The sequence below is a fragment of the Carcharhinus amblyrhynchos genome, chromosome 6, assembly GCF_965287045.1.
Source record: "Carcharhinus amblyrhynchos chromosome 6, sCarAmb.v2.hapA, whole genome shotgun sequence".
Classification (NCBI taxonomy): domain Eukaryota; kingdom Metazoa; phylum Chordata; class Chondrichthyes; order Carcharhiniformes; family Carcharhinidae; genus Carcharhinus; species Carcharhinus amblyrhynchos.
Genome location: NC_137329.1, coordinates 27,958,373 through 27,981,887, shown reverse-complemented (window position 1 = coordinate 27,981,887; position 23,515 = coordinate 27,958,373). Strand labels below are relative to the sequence as shown.

Genomic DNA, 23,515 nt, shown 5'->3' with positions numbered 1-23,515 from the left:
TGGCAGCCTTCCATCTTGTGAGATGAAGATTTGTGCCTTTGTGGTCAACTGCGTTAAACATTATATTGTCTGGTTCAGGGGCTTCGCTATGTATGGCTCCCTCCCTCACTTAAATAATGGAATGATGTTTGCAATTTTCCTACCTTTGTTTTAATGCAGAAAAATGGAAATGTCACTTCCAGGAGATTTATCTAAAGTACCATGACATTAATTTCTTACTCTTTTTACTTGACTAAATCTATGCGATTCCACCTCTTATTTTCAGGCTTCCTCTTCCTCTATTAAAACAGATGCAAAGCACTTATTTAACCAGTTTTATTGTCAATTAACCTTCTTAGTCCCATCTCAGCCACCCTTTGGTTACCTCAAAACTTGATTATTCCAGCACACGCTTGTCCAGCCTTCCAGCTTCCATAACCTGAATTTAACCACTACTCTGCTATCGGCCGAACACACCAAATCCTGTATACTGACCATACTTGTACTCATTGACCTGCATTGTCTTCTGGACTGGAAGTGCCTCAATTTGCTTTCAAATCCCTCATGGCCTTGCTATCTCTCTATCTTTAATTTCTTCCAGCACTCCTAATTTTAATTGCCCCACATTGCTTTCTAGGCCCCAAGCTCAAAAATTCCCTCTCAAACACCTGTGCCTGTATCACAGTTTACACAAATGTCAGAGGGATGTATTTTACACGGAGGGTTGTGGGGGCCTGGAATGCACTGCCAAGCAAGGTGCTAGAGGTGGACACGCTGGGATTGTTTAAGACTTATCTGGATAGCCACATGAACAGACTGGGAATGGAGGGATACAAGCGAATAGTCTAGTTGGAAGCATGAGCGGCACAGGCTTGGAGGGCCAAAGGGCCTGTTTCTTGTACTGTATTGTTCTTTGTTCTATCTCTCCTGTTTTAAAATACTCATTAGAACCTACCTATTTGACCAATCTTTTGGTTATTTGGCTCAATGTCAAATTTTGTTTGATAATGCTCCTGTGAAGTGACTTGCAATGTTTTCAAAGAATGATAGAATTCCTACAGGGCAGAAGGAGGCCATTCGGGCCATCGAGTCTGCACTGACCACAATCCCACTCAAGCTCTATTCCCATAACCGCACAAATTTACCCTGCTAATCCCCTGACACTAGGGTCAATTTAGCATGGCCAATCAACTGCACATCTTTGGAATGTAGGAGAAAACTGGAGCACCCGAAGGAAATTCATGCAGACATGGACAGAACGTGCAAACTCTACACAAACAGTGATCCAAGGCCAAAATTGAACCCAGGTCCCTGGCGCTGTGCGACAGCAGTGCTAATCGTTATGCTACCCATTTATAAATGTGTAGGTGCTACCTAAATAGAGTATATGATTAAAAACTTCTACTGTGAGCTTTGATATCACTTGCAAACTTGTCCTTACCCCTCATTATTTTCTTTGTATCCCTCCATTGTCTTTTGTAGTGATTGTAGTCCATTGCATTTCTACTTCTGTAAGTCTTTTCTTTACACTTAGTACTGTCTCTTACCTTGTTTGTTGACCATGGTTGCCCAGCTACATGAGTTAAGCTTCTACCTTTGAGAGGCATATACTGATTTTGAATTGGACCTAATGATCCTTAAATGTGTGCCACATTTTACAGGTTCACTCATTAACAGGTCAGCTCAGCTTGCTGTAGTCAATTTATTTCTCACCCTTCAGAATTTGCTATACTTGTATTTGGGCCCATTGAAATTTTGAAGAATAGTCTTTTTATTCTTGTTGCAAACAATATTAAGGGTTCTGGAGCAAAGTTGGTAAATTAAAGTGGAGCAAAAATTAACCATGATCTAATTGAATACAGAACAAAACTAAGGGACTGAATGGCCTCTTCTTTGCCTTTTCTCCCAGTCCTTGATCCTGATTGATGCTCAGTATTTCTTTAACTCATAAGTGAACTGCAAATTCCTTGAAGTGAAACAGGCTTACACTGAGGGTGTTGGTGTGACCTGGTCACATTAATGATGCATCTCTGTGTGGACAAGTGCATCAGTAGAACAGATTGGTCAGGAAAACCGGCCTCTTCCTTTCCATTCTCAAGAACAGAAACATAGAAAATTGAAGCAGGAGTTGGCCATTTAGCCCTTTGAGCCTGCTCCACCATTCATTTTGATCATGGCTGATCATATTCAATACCCTGATCTCACCTTTTCCTCATATTGCTTGGTCCCTTCAGCCCCAAGAGCTACATCTCTTCTGAAGAATTTCTTCTTAAAATTACAACATTTTGCCCTCAACTACTTTGTGTGATAGTGAATTCCACACATTCACCACTGTCTGGGTGATGAAATTTCTCCTCACCTCAGCCCTAAATGATCACCCCTTATCATCAAACTATGATATGGATTTTTCTTCTCCTTTCATTACCACCCCCCCCACCCCCCAAAATTGGGAACATTCTTTCTGAATCTACCCAGCTTGAATTTTATAAGTTTCTATGGGATCCCCTCTCAATCTTCTAAACTAAATATAATTCTAATCAACTTAGCCTCTTCTCATATGATAGGTCTGTCACCCCAGGAATCAGCTTGGTAAACCTTTGTTGCATTTCCTCTTATAGCAAAGACATCCTTTCTCAGATAAGGACATTAAAACTGCACACAATACTCCAGGTGTGGCCTCATCAACGCCCTATACAATTGCAGCAAAACATGTCTCTTCCTATACTCCAATCCTCTCAATATGAAGGCCAGCATACCATTTGCTTCTTTACTGCCAGCTGTACCTGCACATTTATTTTCAGTGACTGATGCATGAGGACACCAAGGTCTGGTTGAGTATCCACCTCTCTCAATTTACACCCATTCAAATAACAATGTGCCTTCCTATTATTGTTACCAAAATGGATAACTTCACATTTATCCATATTACAGTGTCTGCCATGCACACGCTGAAGCATCTCTGCATCCTGGTCACAGCTCACTCTCCCACCCAACTTTGTATCATCTGTAAATTTGAAAATAATATATTCAGTTCCCTCTTCCAATTCATTAATATCTAATGTGAATAGATGGAGTCCTAGCACAGTTCCCTGCGGTACTCCACTAGTCACTGCTTGTCAACTATCAGAGGTTGGCAGTGGAAGGGTGCGTTTCTGAATGGAGGGCTGTGACAAGTAGTATTCCTTAGGGGTCAGTGTTGGGACCTTTGCTGTTTCTAACATATAAATGATTTGGAGGGAAATATAACTGGTTTGATTAGTAAGCTTGCGGATGTCACAAAGATTAATGGATTTCCGGATAGTGATGAGGACCTTCAGAGGATACAGCAGGATATAGATCGGTTAGAGACTTGGGTAGAGAGATGGCAGATGGAGTTTAATCTGGACAAATGTGAGGTAATGCATTTTAGGAGGTCTAATACAGATAGGAAGTATTTAGTAAATAGCAGAACCCTTAAAAGTATTGACAGGCAGAGGGATCTGGGTGTACAGGAACACTGAAAGTGGCAATGCAGGTGGAGAAGGTAGTAAAGAAAGCATGTGGGATGCTTGCTTTCATTGGCCGAGGAATTGAGTTTAAAAATTGGCAAGTCATGTTGCAGCTTTATAGAACCTTAGTTAGGCCGCACTTGGAAAATATTGTTCAATTCTGGTCACCCCACAACCAGAAAGATGTGAAGGCTTTGGAGAAGGTACAGAAAAGATTTACCAAGATGTTGTGTGGTATGGAGGGCATTAGCTATGAGGAGAGGTTGGAGAAACTTGGTTTGTTCTCGTTAGAACAACAGATATTGAGGGGAGACCTGATAGAAGTCTACAAGATTATGTGGGGCACAGACAGAGTGGATAGTCAGAAGCTTTTTCCCAGGTTGGATGTGTCAAACTGGGGGACTGGGGGCACAGGTTTGAGGTGCGAGGGACAAGATTTGAAGGAGATGTACGAGGCAAGATTTTTAGCCAGAAGGTGGTGGGTGCCTGGAAATCGCTGCCGGGGGAGGTAGTGGAAGCGGATACAGTAGTGACTTTTAAGGGGAGTCTTGACATGTACATGAATAGGTTGGCAATAGAGGAATATGCTCCCTGGAAGGGTAGGGGGTTTTAAGTAAGTTGGGCAGTATGGTCAGTGCAGACTTGAAGGGCAATGGGCCTGTTCCTGGGTTGTAATTTGTTTCGCTCTTTGTTCTTGCCTGTGGGTCAACCCACAGCACATGGGCCGCAGTGATTCAAGAAGGCAGTTCACCACCACCACCTCAAGGGCACTAGGGATGGGCAAAAAATGCTGGCGAACCAGAGATGCTCATGTCCCACAAATGAATTTTAAAAGTCAGAAAATGACCCATTTATGTCAAATGTTTGCTTCCTATCTGCTAATCAGCTTTTTATCCTTCTAGATACTATCTGCAATTCCATGAGCTTTAACTTACTTTAATGGGTCTGTTATGTGAGATCTTGTTGAAAGTCTTCTGAAAGTCTAAGTAAACCACATCCATCGGTTCTCCTTGGTCAACTCTACTAGTTATATCCTCAAGGAATTCCAATAGATTAATAAAACATGATTTGCCCTTTGTAAATCCATGCTGACCTTGTCTGATTAAACTACTGCTTTCCAAACGCTGAGCTATAAAATCCTTGATAACGGACGCTATAGCAAGTTCCCCAATATTGATATTAGGCCCACAGGTCTATAGTTCCCTGTTTTCTCTCTGCCTCCCTTTTTGAATAACGTACTTACATTAACTACCCTCCGATTTGTAGAAACCTGTCCATAGTCCGAAGAATTTTGGAAAATGACCACCAATAGATCTACTATTTCCAGGGAATTTTTTTTAGTCACCATATAATGAGTCAGTGGCTTCCTTTCAAGGCATTTTGTTAGAGAACTGTTTCCGTAACTGAAATAGCACCACAGTCCAGTAAGACTGAGGAACAGGAAATATCACAAGTGTAGATGTCGACTGGGATATTTCAGTCCTATCACAGCCTGTACTGCTTGAAGATTTCAATAGGATTGCTATTTATTTACAATTAGGAAAATAGGAAAACAGCAAAACATTATTCTGGATCAGTTAGCAGGTTAGCAGAATATGTTTATTGGGGTTTGTATTCGAGGGAAGTGTGAGGATTGGGGCCTGTATTGAAAAGTATCTGAACTTAGGATGTATGTTGAAGAGGAGGCTGAAGATTGGGGCCTGTATCGAAGAAGAGGCAAGGATCATAGGAAGTTTATGGCACAGAAAAAGGCCTCTTGGACAATCATAGCTGAAGTGGTTGAAAAATGAGCCACCCAGTGTAATCCCAATTTCCAACATTTTGGTCTGTAACGCTGCATGTCATTGTGCTTAGATGCATGTCCAAACGCCTTTTAAATCAATTTGGAGTTTTCTCCACCATCATTTCAGGCAGTGAGTTGAGGAGGCAACGTGAAGACGATATTCAGGATCGGGCCCCCGTTGAAGAGGAGATGCTGAGGATCGGGGTCCACTTTGCAGAGGCTGAGGATCAGGGTCCGCATTAGAGAGGCTGAAGATCAGGGTCCACGTTGAAGAGGCTGAGGATCGGGGTCCGTGTTGAAGAGGAAGCTGGGGAGCAGGTCTGCATTGAAGAGAAGGCTGAGGATCGGGTCTGCATTGAAGAGAAGGCTGAGGATTGGGTCTGCGTTGAAGAGAAGGCTGAGGATCGGGTCTGCGTTGAAGAGAAGGCTGAGGATCGGGTCTGCGTTGAAGAGAAGGCTGAGGATCGGGTCTGCGTTGAAGAGAAGGCTGAGGATCGGGTCTGCGTTGAAGAGAAGGCTGAGGATCGGGTCTGCGTTGAAGAGAAGGCTGAGGATCGGGTCTGTGTTGAAGAGAAGGCTGAGGATCGGGTCTGCGTTGAAGAGGAGGCTGAGGATCGGGTCTGCGTTGAAGAGGAGGCTGAGGATCGGGGTTCGCGTTGAAGAGGCTGAAGATCGGGGTCCGCGTTGAGGAGGAGGCTGAGGATCGGGGTCCGCGTTGAGGAGGAGGCTGAGGATCGGGGTCCACGTTGAAGGGGAGGCTGAGGATCGGGGTCCACGTTGAAGGGGAGGCTGAGGATCGGGGTCCACGTTGAAGGGGAGGCTGAGGATCGGGGTCCACGTTGAAGGGGAGGCTGAGGATCGGGGTCCACGTTGAAGGGGAGGCTGAGGATCGGGGTCCGCGTTGAAGGGGAGGCTGAGGATCGGGGTCCGCGTTGAAGGGGAGGCTGAGGATCGGGGTCTGGGTTGAAGGAGAGGCTGAGGATCGGAGCCTTTCCTGGCTTCAGTCTAACGTCAGTTGCAGTGTTTGATCCATCAGGTGAATCTTTGGACAGATTTATAATGTTTCTCTGGGCGTTGGAAAAATAAACTGGACAGGGTGACTGCATTTGCTCGGACCTGATCTTCTGGATTGTTAAAAAAAGACAGACAGTCCATGATGTAAGGGTGGATCCTATCAGGAAAGTCTTTGATAAGTTGTTGTGAAATCACCCTTAGGAACTCCATGTAGTTCAATGTGCACTCGCCTAAATATTTTGTAATCGTTGAAGCTGCCTTGGGTGTGAAAATGAGGGGGACAACCAAACACAGTGTCAACTTGCAAGACTTTGAAACGTCTTCACTAGTTCCATCTAGGTGTAATAACAAGCGAACTAGGTTGGAATGGGTTTGTCGGCACATATATGATTTGGGATCTCGAGTTCCACATTTGGCCAAGCTCCCAAATACCCAAAATGCCTCAGCCCTTACTTTATCACAGGTAAATTCAAAGAATGGTTGCATCCCACTGAGGATTTTGATTACAAAAGGTTTGATAGTACTTGCTTTCAACAGATTCAAGTGTTTACCAAGGCAGGAGAGCACCTCAAACATTAATATCTCGTTGTCGTGCTCCTTGGATACCATCATACAAATGAGCGAACTGAGCACTTGGCGAGAATATTTTTCTACACAGTGAGAAGCTCCAGTTGTGACATTATCCAGTCCCCTGATGGACAATAACTGAATGACAGTAGAAGAATTTGCCATACATTGAAGCAATTTGCTCATCAGGGCATCTGTGAGTTCCAGCTGTGAAACCAATGGCGAGCTTAAAAGCTCTCCAAAGAATGCAGCCACTGTGACTTTCTGACACTCTTGTAGGGTGGGGATGAATTCTATGAGTTCACCTACAATTCCAGTCAAACTAACACCAGCGAAACTGCTCATTGCTTTGGCCAACTGGACAACCCCCATGTGGCACTTTTGTAGATCCATCATTTGATTCCAGCCTCCATTTTCCATCATGCAATTTAGCACTTTCTGATTCCCTGTCTGATCTAGCAAGTCCATTAGGGTCTCTGCACATTTTATACACATGTCTCCACTTCTAGTTGTTTGAGGCTGGACTGCAAATCCCATCTGCATCACTTCAGAATTAGGAATAAAAACTTTGGGCAGGTGAACATTGACAGAGGAGTTGAGATGGATGAGTAGAGTGCTGAATAACTGTGGAAACAATTTGTTTATGGCCTGTGCTGATTCAGGTGTGTTTATCATCTGCGACAAAGCGCAGAGAGCAGCTAGCATTTGGAGAGTCGGGTAGGGTGTCATAATTTTGCTGATGGAATAGGTTTCCTTCTCCCCAGATTGTAAATCTTTGTTCAATGTGTCCAGAAGAGCTCTCACTGTACTAGGGGCACATTCTGTATCCTCAGCCAATGATTTCCACACATCAGTGGTGTATTTGTCTAAAGGGACAGGGAAAGTCAGGAGGCATGATACAACTGCTGTTGTATTGTGCTCAGCCAGAATGGCGATACTCCTCAAAACTGAAAGTTTTACCTCTCTGCTAGGAATTAACTGCAGTTGACCCCTCAATGCTTGCAGTAAATCAGGGACTTCCTTCTGAAGTTCACTGCCATGCTTTTTAATGATCGTTTTGATGAGGATAGCAGCTGCACTGGAACAGCTGGGGAGTTGGTCAGACAGTCCATTGAAGGCCATGATTAGAAGCTTGCCCAACTGATCATGGGGCAAATACTTTGAAATGACCTCTGTGATCTGGCAGCATGTTTGAAAGAGGACTGAAGCGTCAGGGTTGACTAACTCTTCTCTGATTGATTTCAGAACCTCCAGCTGCTCCTTATTGTGACCCCGATTGGTGTCTTCATGGGATAACTGAATGTTCAAAATTATGTACAAACTGTCTGTGGCCATCTGCCCAATGGATAGTGATGGGTCTGTACAGCGTGGCATTAACCGTCCAATCAAATTCCCAATGTTACTTAATGGCACTGCACTACTGGCATCAAGTTTCTTCTCCAAGTAATATTTCAGCAGCGTTAGAGTCATGTCCATAGCTCTCTCTCGTTCATAGTCCTTTGTTGAAATGATCCACTCTTCAAGCTGTTTAAACAGAGTCTGTAGACCTTCAGAAGAAAGATCCTGAAGTAATATTTGCTTTAGAAGCTCTTGCAGGGCAGTGGTGGTTTGGATATAAAGTGTTATGATCTCTTTGTTGCTATTCGTGGCTTTGTTCTTGTCCAGTTCTGAAGGTAGAATGCCAAAAGTACTGGTCAGGCAGACATGAATCAATTCAGAGGTGTCCATTTGTTTTGATTCAGTGTGTAATTGTACAAGATGCAGACAGGCATTCATGGCTAACTGTCGAACAGGGCTGTCCAGCAGCTCTCGTGGTTCAGCCTTAATAAGATCTTGCATGTAGGTCAACAGCTCTCTCTTTCTATCAGAGTTGAAGGGAACACTCTGGTGACTTGAGTGTAGGGATTTGGCTATCATTGTTATGGCCTTTATTAGGCTGAGCTTTAGTGTGAAATCCTTAGGTTTGGCCTTTGTGCCATATTCATGTGTAATGAATTGACTAACAGCTGGCAGAATATGAGTGTCAATTTTGGACAGCACTAGTTCTTCAGGTGCGTAGAGCACCATGTTCCCATAGCACAGAACTAGTGTGCTCTTAACTTGATCTAGATTTATATCAGGCTTGCTCCTATGTATATTAAAGAAACTGTCACCACACCTAATTAAGTTAGAATTAGCAAACTCCTCCAGACTACTGAGGGTCTCGTTGAAGTGGGTCATGGCACAGAAACCAATGGCAGTGGCTGCTCCCTCTCTCTCTGCACTCTCATTGTGCTGCACATTCAGCAATATTTGGTGAAGTTCCTCTTTTATGTTCTTATTGCGGACCTGACTGAGTGCTATCCCAAGAGCTTTATAGCGAAAACCCTTCTCCTGTGGGGAACAATTGTTTTTATCAATCTGTTGACACAGTTCGTCACAGAGTTGACTCATCCATTCTTCATCATCAATTATATTCAGTGTTTTGGACAGGAACAGCAACAGTTTCTCTTCCCATTCTTGCTCAAGTACAGACTCCACTGAATTATCTTGTAATTGGTCAACTAATGCTGGAAGTTCCTCGTCCCAGCCATGCCTTATTGCTGGATGGATTTTAAAGCTCAAGACTTGCAGTAGCCTCAGTGCTGCGGCTCCTCGGCTTCCTCCTTGAAAAGGGCAACAAGACACAAGGAGGAGCCGGGCCAGCAGTGCCTGGGCTTTAGGAAGACTGGATTCCCCATTGGGAAAGGTAAGGGAAAACCTTTCACTGCTGCCTTGCAATTTCTTCTTCCCCAGATGTGCTAAACAGTTACAGATTGTTGTTAAAGCTTTGGTATACTGAGTGATAATGACACACTCCAATAAGAATGGCCAGAGAACATCCTCCATCGTCACAATGTTTGTGGTCATAAACATCACTGTTTCACAGACTGTGACTAAATCTTCATCAGTTACCTGTTCCTCTTGATAATTGGTTAGTACTGGTGTGACTGAATCAATGGATGCAGCACACTGTCGGATGAGGAATTCTACCATTGCTTTTCCTTCTTCTGGTTCAAGGTAACCATGCTGGGCCAGGGCACATATTACCTGGGCAACTATCTTCTTCTCCTGGTTGGTGCAATTATCCAGGAGCATTGGTTTTATAGCAGTCACAATCTGAGCCTTCTTCCCCTGTAAGTGTGAGGACACTGAGCTGATGAGGTGTCTCAGTATACTGAGAGTTCCCACTCTTATTTGCTCTTCTGTATTCTCTAACTTGGGTAAGAGGAAGTCCACTAATGAGTCTGCGTAAATTGGGGCCAGAGCTGTGAAGCAGCGAAGGATCTCATTTTGGTTCTTCATGGCAAGATGGTTGTTAAGCTCCACTGAATGACACATCTGCTGGTGGAGATTGTTAAGAAGAATGTCCAGCTGTGCTTTCAATCTAGGGTACCTCATCTCAGTGGCAGCTATCAGTAACCGCCGTAGACACTCTGTGATGGAAAAATGCCCAGGATGTTTCTTGTAGAGAGACAGGATGCCTGGAATTATTTTGGGAAGTTCTTTCTCTAATCTGTCTTTGGGAAGCAGAGAACTGACATAGCCTAGAGCTTCCACTGTATGGATATTCAATTTAGAGGGCTCCTTCTCAAGCCACACCTTGAAGAACAAACTATAGAGAGTGTTAATCTCAGAGGAGAAAGACTCTTTAGTCACTGTAGGGTCTGGAGCATTCTCCACATTTTCCAGGTACGTCAGGATACTCTTACTAAAATTTCCCAGTGCTGCAGCAAATACAACTTTCAGCTCATCCTGTTTGACTCCAAAGAGAACTGGAATCATCATCCCTATAATAGATTTAAGAAAAGGCACCATGACGTATACGTTTTCTGTTGACATTTTACTCAAGGTCTTCACCATGTACGCATGTGGAAGACGCCCTTCCTTGAAATTCTCCATCATCAGTTGGACAACTTGATCCATAAACCTGAAGCTCATGGTAACCAGGAGATTGCTTGCAGCTTCCTGGCTATCAGTCTGTACTCCCATTGACTTAGTGATCCACAGTGCAGCCAAAGAAATAACTTTCTGCGCTAAAGCTTCACTAATTTGATCAAGAGTTTTTTTAATAATCTCTGCCATGCTGTCCAGTATTACAGCTGCCTGTGGGGCTGTCAGTGTGGTGTGTTGGGTCAGATAGTCATGACAGACCATTAACACTACCTCTGGGTGGTGATACCCCAGCGTGTGAAGACTACCTAGTATTTTCTGCTGAGAATCCTCATCTTCCTCAGTGGTCATTTTCACGAGGCTAGTTGAGAATAATTTCACATTGCGATACATTTTAGACATCCTTACACAGACTGAGACTCTAAAAGCTGAAATTCCTCAGTTCAGTATCTAAAGATTATTAATGATCTCTAACTAAATATGAGATTTAACATGTTCACTTCAGCCTTCTGATGTACTGTATTTTACTTTAAGTTCTAATTAGTGTTTTTCTTAAGAAACTTTTTAATCAAGTACTTTGCGGCTAGTTGTCAATAAAGAAAATGATTGTTCACTCGATCTGATATGTGACTTCCTTCAATTTTGTCTCTCTTTTTGTCTAACAGGTTTTTTCTTTGATTAATGATGCTCCTTTGCTGTATTCTCAATTTTTCCAGCAGTGATCTTCTGGGTTATTTTAGCATTCTCTCTCTGGCTGTCATGTGTACAAATGAACAATGTGTGCCACTTTGTTGCGTTTTGCCACTCATCTGTGTTGTCACAGTTTTCATTGTGATGCCAGATGACACAATCCTTCATTTGTGATGTAGAATTTTGAATGGTGGCAGTTTAAGGTGGATGGGAGCTGGATAGGCGTTAATGACCTAGACATGAGATGCAAACCATTTTGACAAAGCAACCATACTAACCCTTAGAAGCCATGTTGGAATGTGTTCCCCGTAGAAGTCCTATTGCACCAAACTCTTAAGAGTACTGGAGACAAAATATGGTGCTAGGGAACAGATAATTCTAGTAAAATGCCCAAAACTAACTTGGATGTTTGCACTGGCATGAAATTAGAAATAAAAGATCTGACCTAACTAACCTTTCACTAGCTAGAATGTAAACGCATAATTCCAGCCCCTGACAGTGAAGGGCCTTCACCTTGGTAGGATAGCCTCAAAGAATATGGAGTGGGTCAGATGCCATTTTCATCTGGCGAGAATGTCCCTATAGTTTTTATTTGTGCATTCACAGTGATAGAACTGTGCAAGTTGTTTAGTTATTAGAATGCACAGTTTATTGTATAAAATGGAATCCCAAGTTTGAATCCAGGAATAAGAACATAAGAACATAAGAAATAGGAGCAGGAGTAGGCCATCTAGCCCTTCGAGCCTGCCCCACCATTCAATAAGATCATGGCTGATCTGAAGTGGATCAGTTCCACTTTCCCGCCTTCTCCCCATAACCCTTAATTCCCTTGTCTATCAGAAACCTATCTACCCGTGTTTTAAATATATTTAGCAAGGTAGCCTCCACCACTTCAACGAGCAGAGAATTCCAGAGATTCATCACCCTTTGAGTGAAGAAGTTCCTCCTCAACTCCATTCTAAACTGCCCCCCCACCTTATCTTGAGGCTGTGCCCTCTAGTCCTGCTATCCTTTCTAAGCGAGAAGAATCTCTCTACCTCTACTCTATCCATCCCCTTCATTATCTTATACGTCTCTATAAGATCCCCCCTCATCCTTCTAAGCTCCAACGAATACAAGCCCAGTCTATTCAGCCTCTCTTCATAGTTCAACCCCCTCATCTCCGATATCAGCCTAGTGAACCTCCTCTGCACTCCCTCCAAGGCCAAAATATCCTTGCGCAAGTGCGGCGACCAAAACTGCACACAGTATTCCAGCTGCAGCCTCATCAGTACCCTGTACAGTTGCAGCAAGACCTCCCTGCTTCTATATTCAATCCCCCTCGCTATAAAGGCCAGCATCCCATTTGCCTTCCTGATCACCTGCTGCACCTGCAGGCTGGGTTTTTGCGACTCATGCATAAGGACCCCCAGGTCCCTCTGCACTGTAGCATGCTGCAGCTTTAGAAAGACTTTATTTATTTAGCACCTGCTCCAGCACATCTCAAAGCACTATATATCCAAAGGAATTCTTTTAAAGTAAAGTCACATTTTGTAATATAGGAGACACAGAAGTAGATTTACCAATAAGCAAACTCCCACAAACTGTAATGCAGATAAATCTATTTTGGATCTTTTTTAGGGCTACATGTTGGCCAGGATACTGGGAAAACACCCTTGATTCTTTTTGCATAATGTTATGGAAATTTTTACATCTACCTAATAAGGTGGATGTGACCATGGTTCAGTGTCTCATTGGAAAGATGATACATCAGACAGTGCAGTAGAATGTCAAAGTAGAATATATGCTGAAGACTTGAGTGAGAAATGAACCCACAATTTTCAGACTCAGATGAGAAGAGTGCAACCATCTGAGCTCTGCCTGATATTCTGATATTTTACAGAGGAGAACAAAGGGCTTATTTCCTTTGTTATTCCCCCGTCCCCCTTTCCACCACCCAATGTCAAATGTGCTACATGGCTCTTTCAAGCTACCAATATTTCTACAGTTATTGATCCGCTGGAGAACTTACTGACCTTGACACACTTATCCCACTAAAAACCATTTCACTTTCTCGTCTCTGGCATTCATCTAGTCAAGCCCTACCTTTCATCCTCCAAATCCAAGGGGAATTTAATCTACCTGGCATGCTACTGGTTTAGCCCATCTGGCTGGACCGGCCATTCTGTTTCTCTCTTTGAATTGGGAATATTGGGGTCTCGGAAGTCCCCCGTCAACATTTTTCTTTCTGACCTTCAGACCCAAAAAACTAACTTTTTAAAAACAAAATCAGAGTTGACGGTTTGAAAGCCCACCGGAAAACCACAAAGGTACCTGAGTGCCCAGAACAACAGCTCCAACTCATAGCAACTGTGTCCCGATTTCTTGTTAAAGACTGTCAATTATGAAGCTACCCAAAGATCTTTCCACACTCTCCCTGACTGAAATTTATGTTCCAACGTTAACTATTAGTTAAACTGATATTTGCTGAGAGCAAGAACTAAAAGCAAAGCAGTGGTTCAGGGAGTAGCAGGTACAGGAAAGACAGAACTGCTACTGAAGCTGGTTGCTTCAGACCCTGTAAGAAGTCTGACAACACCAGGTTTAAGTCCGACCGATTTATTTGATAGTAAACTCGCAAGCTTTCAGGGTTTGCCCCTTCGTCAGGTGAATGGAGAGTTCAGAGAGAGAACTCTCCATTCACCTGACGAAGGGGCAAGCCCTGAAAGCTTGCGAGTTTACTATCAAATAAATCGGTTGGACTTAAACCTAGTGTTGTCAGACTTCTTACTGTGTTTACCCCAGTCCAACACCGGCATCTCCACATCATGACTGCTATGCTTCAGATCCTCCAGTTGAAGGTTCCCCCTGTCTAGATTTTGCTCCTCTGCCAGAGACACAGAGTGTGATTGGAGGAGCAGTGAGGGGCAGGAGAGAGAACCTGTGAATGGAGCAGCTGGAACAGTTAATTTAACGATCATGCAGGCCATCTTTCTTTCAGTTGCTCTGAATGATTGGTGACAACATCCTCCAGGAGACTGAGAAGAAGCAGCAGAAATTGAAAGAACAGGAGTAGGGGCCTCCACCTGTAAGGAGGTTGGAGCAGGTCCAGGGGAGCTGTCACTTAGCCAGGTACCAGCTAGACCTAGCTGTCATCCACAGCATGGAGAACAGAAAGGGACTAACTTGGTATTTACCCCAAGTATGCTAAGGCAGGGCTAGTCTAACTGACTTCCTAAATCGCATACTGCTTTAATTTTCCCCTGGAGTTAATTGCTAATGGATGCAAAATCGACAATGGCATAATGATAACTGTGAGGCAAGGTGTCCAGGAAATTGAGCTTGCGGAGGCTCTGCAGAATTTCATAGCTAGACATGTTTTAAATTGGTTTCACTGCTGCAGCCAGTTAAATTGAATTGTTAGTATGTCAGGCAGGCAGCTAACAGTAGAATGGAATGGAGGTAAGTTAGGCACTTTTTGGGAAGAGTGTGGGAATTGAACATTTTGACAACTGGAGTGAGTTGGACACCTGACATTAGGGAGCAAAGGCAACAAGTTGAGAGTTGAAGGAATTGAATGTTAGACACTGCGGGTAGGAATGACCATTTGGACCAAAAACTAGTTGCTGGTGGTTTAGAACTATATATCAGTTCAATGCCTTTAGAAAAGGATTAAAGGAGAAAATTCCGTAATGATAGAAACACGTGACACAATATTTATTTCTATTTTTTGAAGCATTAAGATAATTCCAAGCAATGTTTCCCTTTTGTAACCTTAAAGTTTACAGTTTTTGTTTACTGTCTTAACAGTTTCAATGTTATATGAGATGTAAATAGTAAAATGGTATTATAGACTGCATTTATAAGCCACTTAAAATTACATCAAGTTCATTATTTCAAACGTATGATTTATAATTTAGCTTTTCTGGACAGTTAAAATGATGCCTACTTTGACATATTTTCTTCAGTGAGAAGAGAGGTTTGTGTGACTGTGGTATGGTGGGATGTGGTAGAAGGGGTGATTATATGTCGGGGTATGTGGAAAGGAGAGGAACTTCACTGATCTTCTGTCATCACAGAACATGGAGAGTTTGGCTGAACCTACATGTGTATATAACATTTTTAAGCATTATAAACAGATTTTCATATTTCTGTGACATATTATTCTGTTTTGATCAATAATATTTGAACTTCAATTATATATTGAATGTTACTGTGCTGTTTTTTGGGAGTTTTATTTTGGCTGCTGTGGGATCATGTTAATTTTCAACTTTTTAAAATTTATTCCTTCATGGATATAATCATCGCTGGCAAGGCCAGCTTTTATTGCCTCATGTCTTATTGCCCTTGAGAATGTGGTGGTGACTTCAAATGGGGTCACATTGGAAAATAGTTTGCAAGGCAATGCCATAGACTTCATGTGTACATAATCCAGCAAGATCGTGTTCTGTTGTTAGTATTGATTTCATCCTGCAGTACATGCACAAACTGCATTGAATTCTGAATTGCAGAGATCACTTTGGCGATTTGAGGCACAGTGTTGATAGCGATAGAAGGTAAACCAAGGGAAAACTAATGTTCTACCAATTTAAAATCTAACGATTTCACCTGTTCGAAATGGTTTAGAAGCACTTGCATTTGACTACAAATCAAAGTACTATAATTGCATGATACCTTGTTGCAGAAAAAACATTTTTGGCTTTGGCCACTCATCCCTGGTACTATATCCACTTCTTCGTAAGCCTCTAACTGTCGCATCACATTGCCTGATTCCTCAGATTTAGCAATAGCTGATTAATAGTACTCTCTATTTTTCTCTTTGCTTCCTTTGCCTGGATTCACTTTGCTTTCTCATTTTCAGCTCCTTGCTGGTGGCTTTAGACTCTGTGTTGTCCATTTTAGAAGTCCAAGGTCAAGGTCCTCTTAGCTATCTTGTCGCAAACTGGCAAAGATATATCCTGTGTTATGTCAAGATGAAGGTGTTTGAGCCAAATACATTATCTTGTGGATTTAACAGTGATGCCGTACCTGTGTGATTTGGATGTTGTGGCGTTATTAGTTTTCACCAAGCTACTGGATTATTTCATTTATTGTGGTCAGTGGAACCTCGACCCTGTGTAATGTTTTAAGTACCAATCTCAACTAATGTAACGTGGTACAATTTTTAAAAAATATACAATGGCTCTCCTCTCTACTGGAAGCATGGATTAATGTGGAGCACAGTTATAAAGGAGCTGGCCTATACCTTGCCCAAACACCTTTTTATGTATGAACAGGAACAGTCTGAGTAATTTGAGACATGGTGTGTAGAGCGAGCTTGAGAGGAGCAGATGACTGTGGATTTCAGGTTCCCAAAGTTCTCCACTGGGAGTTTTCCTCACATCATGTCCGAGTCTGCTGTTGACCTATTGATAGAGATTGGTTGCTGTGAATAATTAATAACTCCGTTGTTGGATTATGTGATTACCAGGATGGCAGAAAGTGAACCAGGTGAACCTGGATTTTTTTGGTGTGGAAAATCCTGTGGACTTGCGCAATGAGTTTAAGTCAAGTATTAAAGAACACAATATAACTGAAGTTCACAGATTAACTCGTAATTGAGAACAGGTGCCTCAACCAATTAAGTTCATTTCCCTTTCCCTCAATAGTCCAGGAACACTTGAGGGTAATTATAGTAGACAGGGCTATAGGGAAAGGGAAAGGGCAAGGTCTTGGGACTAATTTTATAGCCAACAATGGGCTGAATGGCTGCCTCCTGTGGTCTTGTACGATTTTATGATTTCTGCTGTCATCCTAAGATCAGCTTACTATGTTCTGATACTTTCTTAAGATACTTATTTCCATGTAAGCTCTTTCAGTCTATATTTTCTGAAGTATTCATACTCTCAGCAATTTGCTGCATCTCTTTCTTATAATCTTGTAAAATAAATCTGACTTAGTTTTTCCTCTGGATGTCAGTGCAGTTTTAACCACTTTTTGGCAGACAATGTGTTGGCCATTTCACTGTGGTGGGTCATTCCTCATTTCCATTGCAGTCTATCCCATTCTCAGTGCACACAAAGGAGTAGATTTTAGTTCCTGACAGACTTGGTTTGCAGATGGAAACTGTATTTTTGCCATAAACACAATTTCAAAGCAAGTTGAATTGCAACTCCTACACGAGCTGACATTTCTTAGAATCATACCAAACAGAAGGCAATTTACATTGTGTTAGGCAGTCTTGTCAAAGCAAAAAGATGAATAGGGCAGCCGCCCTGCTGCTCTTGTCTACAATTAAGAAAGTAATAAATCTCCTTGGCCATCATTAGCTGGAATCCCCAACATGTTTCATTCTGACTGTATCTTTCAAAATTTAGTTCTCCTGAGATCTATGTTGTGGCACGAACGCTCTATGATTAGTACTATCAGTTTCTGCCTCATTAACTTTCGTGCTGAATCATTGTTTAACATTGTGTTTTCCCTGATTATTCACTTGGGTATCTTTCAAGTAATGAGCATGTTGGGAACTGCATGTATACAGATATCCAGTAGTTCTTCCTTAACAGCTGGGTAATGAGGTACTTTAAGAAGAATATGCTGATAGGATGAGATGAAGTAAGGTGAAAGGATGTTAATATGGAGCATCAACACTGGCACAGACCAGTTGGACCATGTGGCTAGTTTCTGGGCTCTGTGTCTTTAATCAATAAGCAATCAGATCTGACCAGACACTAGATTCGAGGCAGAAATTGAGATGCTGTGGAAGCAAGAAGGGACTTGAATTTATACAGCAACTTCAAGTATCCTCAGGATATCCCAAAATGCTTTACAGCTGATAAGTTACTTGAAATATGGACACTGTTTATAGCCAGACCTGGCAGCCAGTCTACACGCAGCATGACACCATGAAGAGAAGTGAGGTAACGGAGAGGAATCAGTGTTGGCGGGACTCTTCAGGGGTCAGGGTTAGCAGGGTCTCTAAAATCTATCTAACTGATCTACAACCTGTACTCACATGCTTGTCATTTATTTTTATTTCTCCCAGGCCTTGGTTCAAGTGCAGTGGACCAAATGCTCGATGAAGAAAATAAACGAATGGCAGATAACTTGTCCAGCAAAGTGTCCCGGCTCAAATCGGTTCGTCACATTTCAATTCCTCATTTGTAAGGTCTCATCTCAAAATCATCCTTAACTTTAATTTTATCTTTTAAAAAGCATTTAGTTAGTTACATGGGTGTGATGGGCCAAATGCAGGTAATTGGGATTAGCTTAGGAGTTCTAAAAAAAAGAGTGGCATGGACAAGTTGAGCCAAAGGGCCTGTTTCCATGCTGTAAACCTCTGTGACGCCCAGTGTAAAATGCTGGACTTCCCTTCCCCTCATGGTCACATTAACCAATATCAATTGAACAATCTTGACCTGGAATTGTCATGCTAATTAACAGAACAAAGCAGATATGTGTTTGGTAAAGCTCTTCCAAAAATAACCCAAACCGGGTCCTGGTTCCTAAAATGCTGCGGCACAATAATGCTGAATGTCCTCATTAGATTCAGTTGAGCAGACTAATCGGTGCCGGGGATCGGGGGGGGGAATGTGATAGTTATTATTCATCAATTTGTTTTATTAGCAAATGATGGATTTCGAGGATAACTAATAGCTAATGGAGCAGTTTAACCGGCTTGACCAAATAGTTTAGATGTTTGTCCATATTTTCACTGGAGTAATCATTACAATAATGAGATCCTCAGGGAACCAGTTAAAGATACGATTCCAAAACAACAGGCTCTGAGGTGCAGTCTATCTGTTCCAATCAAATGCAAGAAAGATTAGTTAACGGAAAATTTAATATATTAGCAAAAAAACAGCAAGTTCTATTTATGTAGCAGATTGAACACAAGAAAATGTCACAAAGCACTTTACACCGATATGAACAAACTGAATAAAATGTTGGGAGGCTAGTATGGGGAGATTAAAAGACTGGTCAGTGTGATGGGGGGCATGGGTTTAACTTGAGAGAGGGAGATGGAGAGATTTAAGAAGGAAATTCTATAGAGCAGCCCTTGTTAGTAAAGCCATAGCTGTCACTGGTGGGATGAAAGGATTGAGGGTGCACGAGGCCAGAGTCGTAGGTGCAAAGATCAAGTCTGGGGGTGTTAAAGACGTGGAAGGTTTTAAATGCTAGGTGAGCTGAGTTGGGGACCTGTTTTTTAAAGTTTATTTATTAGTCACAAGTAAGACTTGCATTAATACTGCAGTGAAGTTATGTGAAATTCCCTTAGTCGCCACGGTCTGGTGCCTGTTCGTCTTTCGGAATGTGGGAAGAAACCAGAGGAAACCCATGCAGATATGGGGAGAACGTGCAGACTCTGCACAGACAGTGACCCAAGCCAGGAATTGAATCGAGTCCCTGGCACTGTGAAGCCACTGTGCCACCATGCCTGTTTATTGGGACAGGGTGGGAAAGTGAGTTGATGTAGATAATCAACTATGCACTTACTAGGTAGCAGAGCAAGCTCAATTTTATTGGGAATGAACTTGGAAATAGATGATTTTATGATCGACAAGATATGGAAGCTAGAAACATAACTTGCGCTTAAATAACTAATGTTGCATACAGTTCAGCCTTAGGTGGTGGTTGGGCAGAGGGATGGAATTGGTGAGCATGGTATAATTTGGTGTGGATAAAGACAATGTGTCAGTGCAGAAGGAACACCGCACTTTCAGAAAGTGCAACAGGAACACTGCACTGTCAGAAAGTCATTGCAGCGGGAACACCGCACTGTCAGAAAGTCAGTGCAGTGGGAATGCCACTGTCAGTGTGTCAGTAAAGCAGGAGCACTGCACTATCAGTGTGTCAGTAAAACAGGAGCGCTGCACACTCCGTGTGTCAGTAAAGCGGGAGCACCACACTGTCAGTGCATCAGTGCAGTGAGAACACCGCACTGTCAGAAAGTGCAGCAGGAGCACTGCACTGTCAGTGCGTCAGTGCGGCGGGAAAGCCACAATGTCAGAACGTCAATACAGCAGGAATGCCACACTAGTGCAGGGTCAGTAAAGTTTTGTGTTTCTCAGAATTTAGTTAGAAGTTAATATTTATGGAAGGATGGATGTTGGGCAAGCAGTCTGTCAGCTCTGAGGCTGTGGGTGTGGATCATAATAGTGCCCCTGTGTAAGCTGAGCCATGTCTAAGAATAATATATCCAAGGGGAAACGTAGATGAGGAAGAAAGGCTGTGATGGATCTCTGGACACCTTCTGAGGCACCAGACTGAAATAAAGCAATTGACTAAGATGCTCTGGCTGTGTTGGAATGCATCAGAGAGCAGCCCCTAGTAGCTAGACAAGAGGAACATTGTTGGAGGTGATTGAAGTGGTCAGATTTGTTGAAAGCTGCAGAGAGGTTGAGGAAAGATGATGCATCATAGAATGATGATTGTGACTTTCGGGGAGAATGTGAAAGCTGTTTTGAGCAAAGCCTTACAGAATGTTTAAAAGAAGGTACCTTTCACAGCCTCAATAAGTCTCGAACAACTTTAAAGCCAAAGAAGTACGAATGAGCTGTAGTCACTGTCACCTTCAGTACTACCTATCTGATGGTGTGGTCCTACCTCAGTACAGCCCCTCCAGCCATGCTGCAGTACCTCAGTACAGCCGCTCCAAACGTGCTGTACTCCCTTAGTACTGACCCTGCAACGGTGCGGTGTTCCCACTGTACTGAAGCTCTGACAGTGTGGTGTTCCTGCTGTGTTGATGTTCTGACAGTGCAGCGTTGCCAGTGTACTGACGCTTTGACATACCAGCTGTGCTGATGCTCTGATGGAACGGTGTTCCTGCAGTGCTGACACTCTGATGTGCGGTGTTTCTGCTGTATTGACACTTTGACAGTGCAGCATTTCCCCTGTACTAAAGCTTTGACAGTGCGGTGTTCCTGCTGTACTGACGTTTGACGGTGCGCCGTTTCCCACAGTGCTGATGTTCTGACTGTGCAACATTCCAACTGTGCTGAGGGTCTGACAATTTGGCATTCCAGCTATGCAGACGTTCTGGTGGTGTGTCACTCCAGCTGAACGGAGTCTGATAGCATGGTGTTCCAATTGTACTGACATTTCAACAGTTCCTCAGTACTGACTCTCCGATAGTAAAATTCCGTCTGTCATGCCCTGGTGTTGCTGTTCGAAATGTAGGATATGAATCCAGGACTTTCTGAAGAGAACCTGTGACCACTTAACTATGGTGGACACTCATTGTGCATTGTAATTTGCAGTAATTGCAGATTTCTATCCTTAGATTTTATGATCCTCAGTGGCCTTGGTCCATGTAGGTTGTCCTGTTGTGTACCTTGTTAATTTTAATAATTTCTTTGTTTAAGCAGATTGCTCTGGATATTGACCAGGAGGCAGATGATCAGAATAGATATCTGGATGGCATGGTGAGTATACAGCTTCGTTGATTTTTTTCAAAAGGGAAAATATCCACATTATTTTAATTAGCAAACTTGACAAAGCACTACGAGAAGACAACACTTGAAGTTAGGATAAAAGGATTAGTGAGAGGTGATCAGGGGCTTGGGTTTTGAAAACATGTCAGTTGAAGACGGTCTGGAAGATTGACTGCGTTAAGAGGATATGTTTTGAGAAAGGAAAGGGTGTGTTGGGGTCAGAAATACTGCAGTGATTTCAACTGTGATGAAATGAATCAGACAGCAACTCGAGCATAAATGTATGATCATCACCAAAAGGTCAGAAGACGTTAGATGTCTTTCTTACATATGGTTATTAAGGCACTCTGGGAAAAGCAGGATCCAGCACAGTTCTTAAATGTAATGTGGATAAATATTTGGAAAGGAATATTTTCAAAGGTTATGGGTATAGTTGCAGGAGAATGGGACTAAGGAAGTAGTTCTTTCAGAGAACAAGTAGCCTACTTCTATGTTGTGGTATTTAAGGAAACAGGGTGCTATGGAGGAAAGATGCCTGTGTTGACATCAATTAAAGAGAAGTTGGGGAAGTGAAGCTGAGTGAGAGATCAATCGGAAGAGAGAGGAGGAGAGAGCGGGAGACAGATTGGAAGCGAGAGCGAGAGATCAATAAGGTCAGAGATGATTGGTGACAGAGGGTACGTCTTGTCTAATCATGTACTTAACACCTTGCCCGGGTAAATGCACTGAAGCTCAGAAAGGGAGACATTGTTCCAATCTAGATTTGGTTTGAATTATTTAAACATTCGAAATATTGAAGGATCTTTTTAATGTTGTGTTAGGATTCTGATTTTTTGAGCGCTACTGGACTTTTGACGGGCAGTGTGAAGAGATTTTCCACGATGGTGAAATCTGGCAAGGACAATAAGAAGTTGCTGTGCTACATGTCTGTTGGACTGGTCCTTCTTTTCTTCATCTTGTACTACCTTGTCACCAGAATTCAGACTTGATCTGTTTACAATCACACATTGTGATAAGGACACGTCCATTGACTGGAAAATACTTGCCAAGCTTCACCGGGATAACGCTGAGAAGGCTGATTGCACTCACCTTTGCACCAAAGTTTTTACCTACAGTAAGTCTTCAAGAGGTTCCCTTAATTAGTCTGGGAATCAGTAATGAAGATGCACTTTATGGGATTGGTAAGGGAACATGATTTTACATGACACTATTAACCTTGTGCTGTTTCATATACAGTGCAGAAAATGGACCAATCTCCAGTTAATTTTGTGCAATAATAAGCCTGTATTAAAGCTTCAATCAATCCTTCGAGGTAAGAGAAGGATAAATAGGGGCTCCCACATTTTCAAATAAATTGTTAGCAAAAGGACAACTTTAGGTGTATTCATGACATACTTTTAATTTTTCAAAGGATCTTTTGTAAAATTAGTTCCCAAGATGGTGAAAATTAGATTAGTTCCCAAGATGGTGATAATTTACTGATTTAATCTTTTGAGTTAAAGGACTTAGTTTCCAAAATTCATTTTTTGTTGCTCAACTTAACGATAGTGAAGTATGATTATTTTGAATCATCATATTTTCCTCATAATAAATACTGATCATCTGAATTGTTTTCAATTGTGATTGTGTGTGCAGTTGATGTTTCTTTTTTACTTACCTTCCTTGCATTGTTCAGTTATTTGTGCTGA

General features: G+C 42.4%; 2 protein-coding genes and 1 pseudogene across 2 annotated transcripts in view; 1 reads left to right on the top strand and 2 right to left on the bottom strand.

Moving 5' to 3' along the window:
• The window catches only part of LOC145343781 (chaperone Ric-8A-like), a 60,180-nt gene extending 58,697 nt beyond the window's left edge, over window positions 1-1,483 (bottom strand). The window contains exon 1 of the mRNA XM_080190113.1: window positions 1,421-1,483. The gene's annotated coding sequence lies outside the window, so the exon portion shown is untranslated. The remainder of the gene's footprint in view (window positions 1-1,420) is intronic.
• bet1l (Bet1 golgi vesicular membrane trafficking protein-like) overlaps window positions 1-23,439 on the top strand; it is a 37,484-nt gene extending 14,045 nt beyond the window's left edge. The window contains exons 2-4 of the mRNA XM_080190116.1: window positions 18,437-18,528; window positions 21,762-21,818; window positions 22,649-23,439. Of these exons, the coding sequence (XP_080046242.1) occupies window positions 18,437-18,528; window positions 21,762-21,818; window positions 22,649-22,816 (317 nt within the window). The 3' untranslated portion in view covers window positions 22,817-23,439. The remainder of the gene's footprint in view (window positions 1-18,436; window positions 18,529-21,761; window positions 21,819-22,648) is intronic.
• On the bottom strand, window positions 6,283-11,136 carry LOC145344392 (maestro heat-like repeat-containing protein family member 1 pseudogene; annotated as a pseudogene).
• Window positions 23,440-23,515: the final 76 nt, after the last annotated feature.